At 39.8% G+C, this 12219-nt stretch overlaps 1 protein-coding gene across 2 annotated transcripts in view; it reads right to left on the bottom strand.

Annotated features, from left to right (window-relative positions):
- Positions 1–2919: 2919 nt before the first annotated feature.
- Positions 2920–12219, bottom strand: part of mpp2a (MAGUK p55 scaffold protein 2a) — a 29061-nt gene continuing 19761 nt past the window's right edge. For both annotated transcript variants that reach the window (XM_028599768.1, XM_028599769.1), the window contains exons 6-14: positions 12023–12130; positions 9476–9595; positions 9174–9305; positions 8953–9055; positions 7796–7864; positions 7443–7604; positions 7036–7238; positions 6104–6232; positions 2920–5052 (exon numbers count right to left, since the gene is read on the bottom strand). In XM_028599768.1, coding sequence (XP_028455569.1) covers positions 4876–5052; positions 6104–6232; positions 7036–7238; positions 7443–7604; positions 7796–7864; positions 8953–9055; positions 9174–9305; positions 9476–9595; positions 12023–12130 — 1203 coding nt within the window. In that variant the 3' untranslated portion in view covers positions 2920–4875. The remainder of the gene's footprint in view (positions 5053–6103; positions 6233–7035; positions 7239–7442; positions 7605–7795; positions 7865–8952; positions 9056–9173; positions 9306–9475; positions 9596–12022; positions 12131–12219) is intronic.

Below are 12219 nucleotides of genomic sequence, written 5' to 3'. Positions count from 1 at the left end.
GATATCTCCGCTTCTGCTGCTTCAATTTTGACCATTCCTTTTTTTAATCTGGCTCTTATGAGTTCCCCAACTTCATGGAATCGCAAAACTAAATCACTGCAGCATCCCTTTAAGGTCCCTTTTTTAATCTTGAATACTCTTGATATGTAGAATTTTGGAATGAACCCCTTCAAAAGTACATTTGGCACATATACAGTACAGTCTACACGTGCACAGTAAACCTATACTTTAAGCCACTTCATATTTCATTTATTCAAACAGATAATTATCAGCGAGCCATGTTTTTAAGAAAATGAATAAAATTGGTAAACCCAAATGACTTACGGCTGTACTTAAATGTGTACATTTAATGAAGATGTATCATTCAAGCTATCGTGTGTAGTTTCTGTCGCATTCTAAGTAATGGCAACAACATTGTCGGCGCATCCACATGATACAAGCCGCTGGTGATCACGCCGAATTGCCGGACTACACCATTTTGTAAACACAGCCATACTGAGAAATACAGAGAGTTGTGTGGAGCTGAGAGTCTTTATTAGCTTTGTAGCAACTCGTTTGGCAACGGCTTGAATGTAACGGACGTTCGTTAATATAAAATCGTCGCGCACTATAGCTTTAAGTAAAGATACCATAACAAAAATGGTTTTATTGCGTTCGTGAGATTTCATAGAAAAAGGACAGTGAGGTTTTGGAACGTCTTTGAGAGAGCAACAAACAAATGTGTTTCTCGACACCAAACGCTCCAGAGATCCAAATATAGCTGCCAGACAAATATCTGCTATTTTTCAAGCCACTTTTAAAAACTAGAGCATAAATATAAATGTCATTCGAGTCATTTTACAAAGAACGAGCCACTCAAAATGTCTCCTAATACGGCTGAAAACAACTGGTCTGAGGGTTGCTTTTGTGTCAGTATTTGTACTTGACACATTTTTTCATCTCACTTGTGCATCAAAAATATTCAGTAGCTGCCACAATAAAAGATCTGTGTACAAACAAGCTGCTCTTGTTCTGCAGTTGGCACCATGGACAGTGTTACATGTACAGTGGCCCACGAGTTCACAACACATTTGAAAAGCTTAAAAAGGTCCCATGGCATGACAATTTCACTTTATGAGGTTTTTTAACATTAATATGAGTTCCCCCAGCCTGCCTATGGTCCCCCAGTGGCTAGAAATGGTGATAGGTGCAAACCAAGGCCTGGATATCCTGCTCTGCCTTTGAGAAAATGAAAGCTCAGATGGGCCGATCTGGAATCTTCCCTTTATGAGGTCATAAGGGGAAAGGTTACCTCCCCTTTCTCTGCTTTGCCCACCCAGAGAATTTGGCCCGCCCATTAGAAAGAGACAGGCATCATGGCTTGTAAACGAATCATGGCAGTTGATCAAGGCCACATCCCCAGCCTCCTCTTTCCCCCTCCCCTCTCCTACTCAATAGCATTTAAAGCTACAGAGACAGAAATGGCACATTCTAAGGAAAGCTCATTGTGGGACTGGCTCTAGCAGCTGTAATTCTGCACCAAGGCTGAATTTCAGGAAAGAAACTTCAGATATAGTATTAGGGGACTACTAAGGCCTGTTTAAAAGCATCCAAAAAGCAGCATATCATAGGACCTTTAAGAAAAAAAAAACATTTGTTGAAATTTAAATTGTCTTCACACTACACACTTTTATTTTGAAGTGCTTCAGTTTTGTACGGGTTCTGCCATTTTGTTGTGTTGTTCACTCGTAGGCAACTGTATACATGTCTTTACTGATGACATTCTGAAAGTTTTCACTAAAGTGTCACATACTGTAAATGCTAAGCAGGAATCTTACACCTACTAAATAAGTATCTATATATACACACTACCGGTCAAAAGTTTGGGGTCACTTAGAAATGTCCATTCCACTCCATTACAGACAGAATACCAGCTGAGATCGGTTGGATTGTTTTTATTTAACCAGGGCAGCAGTTTTCAGATATAATTGCAAAAGGGTTTTCTTTTCAATGTTTTCTCAGTTAGCCTTTATAATTATATCAGATTAGTAAACAGAATGTGCCTTTGGAACATTTGATGAATGGTTGCTGATAATGGGCAATGTTGATATTGCATAAAGACCAGCCACTTCTTTCTACAATTATGTAAGCACATAATGTAATCTGAAAACTGCTGCCCTGATTAAAAAAAAACAATGCAACTGATCTCAGCTGGTATTCTGTCTGTAATGGAGTGGAATGGACATTTCTAAGTGAACCCAAACTTTTGACTGGTAGTGTATCTTTGTGTCTCTACATGCTATCTACAAACTCACTCAAAAAGTCAACCAATAGGTTTTATTTAAAATTATAAATTAAACATACTACAAAAATAAAAAAAAGAGCAAATTAGGAATGATAGAATGTATGGAACGCCAAATGTAAAAATTTAGATACAATTTTATAGCTGTTATATTTCGGTTATTTAACTCACTTTCCTCAAATTTAGCTAATTTTTCTTCATTTAAGACAGAAATTTGTGTAAAACATGTTCTTTGCAATTGTCAACAATATGTTCATAAAAGTAAAATAAAAAGTTAAATATTAAATGTAAATCTTAATGTTAAATCTAAATATTAAATGTAAATCTTAATGTTAAATCTAAATCTAAATCTTAAACCTAAATGTAAAATCTAAATCCAAATGTTAAATGTAAAGCTAAATGTTTAGAAAATATGCAAATAGACCACGCCCTTTGCAGTGTCCCCGCCCACACCGCTGACTGTGGATCAGCCAAGGGATCAGCAGGTGAAACAAAGAATAGGCTATTCCCATATATTCTAAACTTTTAACTTTTGTTAGATTTAACATTTAGATTTACATTTAGATTTGCATTTACATGTTATTTTACTTTTATAAACATATTGTTGACAATTGCATAAAACATGTGTAACACAAATTTCTTTCTCAAATGTGAGAAAATTTAACTAAGTAATCAAAATATATCAGCTATAAAATGTATCTGAATTTTACATTTGGTGCCCCATAAGAATGAGTGTTGAATTACCCATTCTTACGAAATACAATGTTGTAGTAAACTGGAGATTTCGATGTGTGTGTGTGTGTGTATTATGTGGGGTTCAAACTATGTAATGCCTTCTCAATCATACTGGGGGTCTTTATATTTTGTGGTTACACTGACTGTGTTCATGATGTGACTGTTTTTGTGTTTAGGTATTCTACAGCTTGTTACGTTGCTACATAACTCAACTGTTTCACATCTGATCTGATCACATCTTTTGTTGTTGTTTATTTCTTCACAATAACCGTGATTGGCTGATTTTTAAGCCATTATGTGGGTTCATTTGCACATCTTTACAAAATATGAATTACTAATTGGTGAACCAGTGAGCTAACCGCTAAGATTCTGTACTGTTCTGTTTCCTCCCATGCTAGGTTGGTCACGATTGTACACCATTTAATTCAATAAAAATGGGAAATAAAGTTGTCAGAGCCAACAAGCTTGCCAAGGGTCAGTTACCAAACTCCTGGTCTACCTTTTTAGCCTTGCTCGGTCGGTAATGGGACAATAAGTTCACAGTTGTTTTTAGCGAGCTAGCTAACAATGCCAGAAATAGACACTAGTTTAAGTGAGATGCAGTAGACCTTGAGCCCTTCCAGTCTTCTGTTAAAGAAAACTGACAATAAGTCTGGCCATAACTCTGCCTGAGTGGACTTTCACATGGACCCATCAGGTCTTCCACTATGACCTAGTTATTACGTGTGATGACAGTACAGTACTTACAAACAATTTTTCTATGGGACCCCCAAGATGATTTTAGATGTGGCTTTTTTCTTTCTCTAACTACTAATTAGATGACAACTGACTTTAATATAGTGATGTGTATTGTAGGCCTTTCTGCCTTTTCATTACCTGTATAGTTGTTTGTGTTCTTAGAGTGGGATGAGTGTTTGTGTGACTACATTAAATAAAGAACAGGATAAGAAATGTGGCCTATGCTCGCACCAAGGATAGAAAATGGATGTACAGTGAGGTTTTTGTTGTAGTTAAACATAATTTGGCCAATATAACATTCTCTAATTAAAACTAATTTGAGATGAGGAAATCTCTGGCTTCTGCATCACTGTGCTTTACACAGCAACTGAGGCGTTGCATGTGTTGGTCTTATGATCACTTTCAACTTATGGCTGAAAAGATAAGTCAAATAAGTGGTCATAAAAATGTGTTTGTTAAAAAAATAATAGAAATCGCTGACCATTTCATGCTGTTGTATATTGAAGACCTTTGGGTTTCTGGACTGTTGAGCAATTTGAAGATATCTTTGTGGTCTGTGGGCGTTAAAACCTGATCAATAGATCAGGTTTAGTTTATAACTTTCACTAGCCCTCGTAGCTTGGAGATTAAGTGTAACCATCAGTAACGATCTCTCCAATCTTAAAATATAAACAATGATAATGTCTGCTGATGATCATCATCAGTAATGGCACAAATCATGTAAAAACATACAAAAAGTATCTAAAAGCCATACACACACACACACACACACACACACACATGCATGCACCCCCACACACACAGCCGATGTGTTTTTTCTTTTTAATTTCTGACATTCACAATTTCTTTTTCGCCTCATTTTTCCTCCTCATTCTTGTGTCTTTTTATTCCCTCATTTCTATCCTCCCTACACAGAAAATGATAATCTTGTTTAAATAACGGACTTTGAAAAAAAGAAATCCTGTTATTTATCTACAAAGCAGTTACCTTATCAAGAAAACAGGTTTCCGATGCTAAGCGCCTGCAATGGTCAGATTTAATCTCTGTTGAAACTTTAGATTAATCATTGTTTTCTTCCTTACAGTATCTTCCCTCCCTCCTCTGCCCTCCACAGCCTCCATCTAGAAAACCCAGGTGACGGGGACCCACTGGGGGTTTTTAGAAACCGTTTCCAGGGCGACCTTGACAGTACGGTAGGTCTCATCCAAGTCGTCGTTGATGATGCTGAGGTCAAAGTAGTGGCCGGAGGCTGCCTGGATCTTAGCGCTCTCATCGCATGTCCTCTGCAGCTCTTCATCCTGAAATGGAAAGACATGTGACTCGGTTTTGCGTGTTCTTATTGGATTGTTATTGTAATCACAGGACCTTTTCTCTGATCTATTTCCTGTTTATATTGAGTGTTGATAGGTAGGGCTGGGCGATATGAATAAAATCAGATATCATGATATTCTTGAACAAATACATCAATGTCGATATTGCAGCGATATTGGAAGGTTGAAAATTGGTGCTTTCACAAAATAAAGATAGACAATAGATAAACAATCATCAATAATTTGGTAAACAGTTTCAAGTGAAATTATATAGAAAAAAAAAAAAAATAATTCCAGCTCTGTAGGATGTTTATACGCGTGCACAAAAATAGTGTGATGTTAAAACAAATCTGCAATTCTTCAAATGATATTCCCTCAAAATGTTTCACAACAGATTTTCTTAGAAAATTGGGTTAGTATGTGCTCTTTATTATCAATTTAGACAATGGATTTGTATATCACAATATCTCGATATAGGATTTCATCACGATATGATTCAATTGAAAGATGATAAATTATCATATTGAATTATTGCCCAGCCCTATTGGCAGGTGTTATATGTGTTATCTCGCTATGAATATTTAATATAAAATATTTAATGATACATATACAGTATCTCACAAAAGTGAGTACACCCCTCACATTTTAGTAAATATTTCATTATATCTTTAAATGGGACAACACTGAAGAAATTACACTTTGCTACAATGTAAAGAATTAAATGTACAGATTGTATAACAGTGTAAATGTGCTGTCCCCTCAAAATAACTCAACACACCGCCATTAATGTCTAAACCGCTGGCAACAAAAGTGAGTACACCCCTATGTTAAATTCCCATAGAGGTAGGCAGATTTTTATTTTTAAAGGCCAGTTATTTCATGGATCCAGGATACTATGCATCCTGATAAAGTTACCTTGGTGTGTTGCTACGCACTTATTGTGCTTTATATGTTAATGTTACTGTTATTTTTGGTTCAAAATAAAAAGAAAGAAAGAAAGACAGACAGACAGAAAGAACATACAACTAGTGTTCCTTACCGTCAGCGTCTTAGGAACCACCCCTGCCTCTGCGGCCGAGTGGTTCATCGCCTTGAGCACCTCAAACTCTGGAGACTGAAGGAATACCACGTAGGGCAAGAACTCCGAGGTCCTCAGCACTTTGAGGGACTGGAATACAACAGGAACACACAAACACATTTGATTTGGAGCAGTGTCTTAGAGAGTTCATACAACTGGAGGTTTCTCAGCTGGTGACACTGAATGACTAACTATGTACTCTCCTACAATGTCAGTTGATGCTTTTGAGCAGACGCATGACCCGTAACTGACAGAATTTTATCTCCATTATTTTTTTTATTTAACCTTTATTTAACAATCGGTCACATTCACACCTGGGAGCTGCCCAGTACAGTCACAGTCTGATCTGCTGGCCACTGAGCAGCTCTACTGGAACAGTGTTTTTATGTGGGGGGTTAAGGGCCTTGCTCAAGGGCACCTCAGTGGTGGCAATGAGGGAGGGACAAGCTCTGCTCTTTCACTTCCCTACCCAGATTTATCCCATCGGTCTGGGATTCAAACAAATAATCTCCCGGTTACAAACTCCATTTCCATAGTATATCTCTGACCCTACAATCCTACAACGATTAGGATTGCGATGTAATGGTATCATGAGTTTACTCGATAATCAAAGAAAACGCAACGCCAAAATTGGTAAAAGAGTTGCCACGTTCTACTCGCCCCCATCAACCCTCACCCCATGACATACAGTATACAAACAGAAATCAGTGTGGACATTATGGAGTAGTAGTAGAAATGCTACTGTGGTAGTGTGTGGTTGTGAGGTAACAGCAGGGGATAGGGATGTTTAGTCCTTCTTGTAATGCATTTTATTATTGTATACGGGGCATTTCCATGCTAAAGTAAAGTGTTAAATTGCTTCTAAATGTGTTTGTGCTGGTACGTATGCATACCTGAGGGTTGATGTCCAGTATGCAGACGCGTCCTGCCTCCACCACCTCATGTATGGAGTCGATCTTGATGCCGTACAGGCTGCCGTCGTACTCTCCATGTTCAAGATAGCGCCCGTTCTTGATGTCGGCCTCCATCTTGCTGCGGCTGGTGAAGGCGTACATCCGACTCTCGCGATCTTCCTTTTTGGGCTTTCTGGAGGTGTCTGGACAGAAACCAAAACCCAGTCTTGTTATGTATGCAACCACAGGAATTTCCCCTCATCTTAAGAAGCTTTTAGTTTGTTAAAATCACACCTAATATGTGTATCAGCTTGTTGCTGCTCTATGATGTTTACCCAGCGATCTTAAGGATTACAACCTTAATGTGCCTAGTAATAGACTACTTTAATATATATTCAACTTCATACATGGAATGGTGGTGCCAAAGAGCAGTGGATCCCTCAGTAGAAGCTTGTTCTTCAGTCTCCGCCGCCCCACACCCTGGGCACCAATCAAAATCAGAGTTTTCCTCTTGAAAGGCGGGACCTTGGCCACCTCCTCGTAGAGCAATATCTCATGCCTGTCGAACTCTGAGACAGGAAGAAAGAGAGGAAGGTTTAAGCGACAGGAAGTAGGGTAGAGGGAAAGACCAATGTGAAAGAAGAGTTGGGAAAAAAAAGAGGGGAAAAAAGAAGTTTCACTGTTTTACAGGGAAACATTAAATAGTCGGACATAATTTACCAACAGGGCCAAACAAATAAATCAACGTTGGCTTTGTTACCTGCATTTTTGGTGGTCACATACATCATTTTCTTCTTCTTTTTCCCTCCGACACCAGTACAAAGATTCCCTGTCACATAAATGGGGCATAGCATTAGTTAACAGAAGTCAGACATTAGCTGATTATCATCATTGATGCCTCCCAATCACTGGCTCATATAGCAGGGATTTGTGCCAAACTATTTCTTGGTCAGAACAATTTGCACGGCAACCAGCGTAGAGGAAGTTACTGGACCTCTCATAACTTTCCCCTTCAAGGGTGGGTGGTTATTATTAGCAGGATGAATTGGAAAAACACGACTCTCACATCTCTGGGGCTTTGCTGTCATCTTCTCTAGCCTACTATCAACTTGATATTCTTTCAAGTCGACAGCTTCTTTAGACATGATATTATTCTTAGACTATACTGCGGATTTTGAAATTTCGATAAACCTTGGGTTTATTAAGGCTGCATTTACACTACCACATTTTGGTTTAAAAACAAATATCTTGTGCTAATTTTACGCCTCGCGTTCACACTACTACGGTGTTTCCGAGCCTCTGAAAAGGAGAAATATGGAAACACTGCTGACCCCAATTTGGTTCGAAAACTCTGAGGTTGCTTTGCAAGCTTAATGGGCACAAACAGAGACCTTTGGAAACGACGATGCTGGTCGGTCAGTCTTATCAGTTAAATAGACTTACATACCTTTCATTAACAGTTCTACCTCCAAGCTAATAAATCCCTGATCTTACTTTTCGCCATTGTTGTTCTTTCTGTATTTTCAACTTATATATCCATGATTTTCAATCACAGAGTTTAGACCGGCACACGCATGCCCAGTGTATGTGAATGGTCATGTGATATGCATTGTCAGTCGTGTTAATATGGACGGAAATTAGTTCTGCTACTGGAGCTAAGACTCTTGTGTGGACAGTGATTGTTTTTGTCTCAAAACGCTGCTTAAAAATGAAAACTTAGTAGTGTAGAAGAGGCCAAAATCTCCCCCGGTCATTGGTGCTTGAATTGTAAATGACATTCATATGTAGACATTTCATTGCACCACCAGATGGCAGTGTAAGACAGCAAAAAACTGGAGATGGGAACAATAACAAAGTACACTTTGTTGATCATCACTATGTTTTTCTTTGTTCTCATTATTCTTCCTTTCCAGTTACCTGCTGGCGCCAGTTCCACGTCTCTCTTGACAAATGCTTTCCTCTTCTCCTCCAGCATCTGACTGGGTATCAGCCCCGTGCTACCACCCTCCACATGACGGCCCTGTATCACACACACACACACACACACACACACACACACACACACACACAGTATATACATTAGTAGAGCCAAGAGAACACAAAAAAGTGAAAATGTGTGCACGTTTCTTGTACTCCACCTGCCACCAATTGACATCATCCTGGTTGACTATCTGCAGGATGTCTCCTGTCTCAAACCTCAAGCCTGCCTCCTTACAGGGAATCAGGTTGTCGTTGGCCGGGTCGTAGTCATAGTGACACTTAAAGAACACCTGGAGAAACAGATACAGACCTATATGTCCTCAAATGTGCATTTGACAACGTATGCTATTTATTTAATCTTATTTCTGGCTCTTTCATAATCCACTGTCGCCAGCCATAGGTTATGGTGTATGGTACTATGACCACGTATGTCCACTCTGTGTGTAGTGTGTTCTGTCACCTTTCTAGGCGGTATGGCCTCATGGTAGCTGGGCAGTATCTTCAGAACTACGCTCACACTCGCTGCTTGCAGCTCCTCCTGCAGCACCCTGGCATCCCGGCCCACCTCTCGTCCATTCACCTACCAACACATTGGATACAAGAAAGTTTCTTAACTGACACATTAATAACCACATTTGCAGCACTTGTAATGGATGGTGACAGGTTACCAAGGAGTTTACAAATATTGCAAATAATAAGAGTTTGGTGAGCCAAAAACAGTAAACTAGAGGATCTAGGACAGAGCCTTGAGGTACTCCACTGTTAGACAAGGATACACATTTACTAATGTTTTACCTTTTGACACAGCCAGGCTATTTACTCCTGTTGTTTCCATTGCTTTTGTGCTAGCCTAAGCTAACCAGCTTTTGGCCGTAGCTTCATATTTAGCGTACGGGCATAAAAGTGTTGTCAATCTCCTCATTTTCTTTAAGAGACACTTTAGTTGGGGACAGCTAAACTTCTTTCACAATGCTGACCAGGGTTGGGCTAGGGATGTCTGATCAGTGTTAAACCCTTCTAGAGCTTCGTTCAGGCCCAAAAAATCAAGCCCGACCCAGCCCGAGCCCGTGCACGTTGTGTCCAAGCCCGGCCCGACACATTAACTGGAATTATGAGTCCGAGCCCGATTTCAACCAGACACTTTTTTAATCCGTGGGCCGTTATAACTGACGTTCTCAACTACAATTCAGAGTTGTTTGAACTGCAAACATTTGTTTAAAATGATCTTAATGAATAATGCAACAGGAGCGAAGCATGTAAACTGTATGTTTTTTTATTCAGAATGGAACGGATCGCAAATGGATCTGAATGAAGAAAAGTAAAAAACAATGTATTTCTCTGTGAGGGCTTGCCCTCTTGCCTCGCCCTCAGGGGGAGCCTATGCTTGGAGAAGTAACAAAAGAGGGACGTTGAAGGCTGACTATCATCTTTTCTGCCTTGGCGAGCCTGCTTCATGTGTCTGTTCATCATCCACGTCCCCGTTTTATTTGCTGTCATAGGCGAAAAGCGGCCGCACTTAACAAAGCCGACACATATGTTGTCACTTACCACGACTTGTTTAAAATGGTTCCATACCTCCGACTTTCCTCCAAACTTGCTCAAAGGTAATTCTCCCGTTTTTCTTTTTTTCTTTACATCCTCAAGCTTGATGTTGCACTTAAGCTCCACAATACAGCCCGCAGCCCCGGTGTGATGCGTGCGAGAGGAGGAGACTCCGCGCATGACACATGTTGCATTTTGTAACTGTAGTCCAACTTGTGTAACTTTTTGGACACATTTGTTACTTTGGCCTAAATAGATAATAGTTCTGATTATGGCATAGCTTTCTCCCCACCCAATTAGGCTAAAGTAATGATTAAAAAAAACACAAATGCTTGATCAAGGGTCCGGCCCGGCCCGGCCCGAGGATAGTGGCGGAAAATAACGGGCAGAGAATCTAAACTCTAAACCCTTCTTTTGGAAATTTAAACCAAGCCAGTCAACATGGGCATATCCCTGGTCATGACAATTCATAAATCACCTAAGTCACCACCTGGGAGCAATGCATAACAATTACATTAAGTGCTAGAAATGGGCGGGGCTTTACACGTCATATTCAGTGAACAGCTAACATCGCGTACTCCAGTCCAGCTGTAAACCAGCAGAACTAATGTTTTGTAGCTACCTGAATTTGTTATTGTACAGTAGGGGGAGAGAGATAAAGCTTATTTGGTGTTTGTGTTCGCAGTGATTACGTTTTTAAGGACAATTAAATAACCATCAAACACTTATCAGATGATTTTGTGCAGACTGATCTCTCTTCTGCCTATTTATTGCAGCAGCTGGACAAGAAAGTAGGTTACGCTAGTATCGAGTTTTGACTATTTTAATACGAGGGTAGAACATTTCTCTTTGTTTGATTCCATTAAAAGTAAAGTTGGGCTTTGCTGTCATTTGCCTATAAAACTCCGCTACCGCTCTGCAAAAGGCAGACTAGTTAACATCAGGGCACCCACTGTCAGCGTACTGTTCGGAAATTAATTGAACAGCTCCGCTCTGCTGTTCTTGAAGCTGCCTGTGAAAATCCTAATTTTAAGCAGTCTATGGTGAAAACCCAGGAAAGCACAGTGAGACAAAATTGATGTTGTGTGTGCAGCAAACTGTGACAACTGCCCCACTCTCATTTTCAACCAATTACATAATTCATCCTGCCCAGGCTGTTAGCAACCCAGGTCGTGAGCAATTCACATTGAAATCGACCCTTGTCTACCCTGAACTAACCCACCTCGCAAACTGGGTCGTCGAAGCGGAGTAGATCAAGTAGGGTTAACCCATTCAAACACACAGTCGACCTGGGTATAACCCTGATTGAGCCATTGGTGTGAAAGGGGTAACAGTGTTTATGGAGAGATCAAAACCAAGGTTTCAAAGTCACGTCAAAGAACTACTGAGATTTTAAGGCAACTCCATGAGTGAAAAGACTGGAAGGGGTCTGTAAAGGTCATACCTAGTTAATGGTCTTTCTTACCTCTTTGATTATATCTCCCACGTGCAGCAGTCCTTGCTGGTCTATCATCCCTCCATGGAGGATTCGGGCTATGATCAGCTCACCCCCCTCTACTTTAAATGTCACACCCTGAAAAATAATGAATGTAGGCTATTGTTTATATCATCAATAATAATACAATCAGCACCTACAGTACAGTAGGAAGTAAACCCACGCAT

This window comes from Perca flavescens, chromosome 15, assembly GCF_004354835.1.
Source record: "Perca flavescens isolate YP-PL-M2 chromosome 15, PFLA_1.0, whole genome shotgun sequence".
Lineage (NCBI taxonomy): Eukaryota > Metazoa > Chordata > Actinopteri > Perciformes > Percidae > Perca > Perca flavescens.
This window is presented reverse-complemented; position numbering and strand designations above follow the sequence as displayed.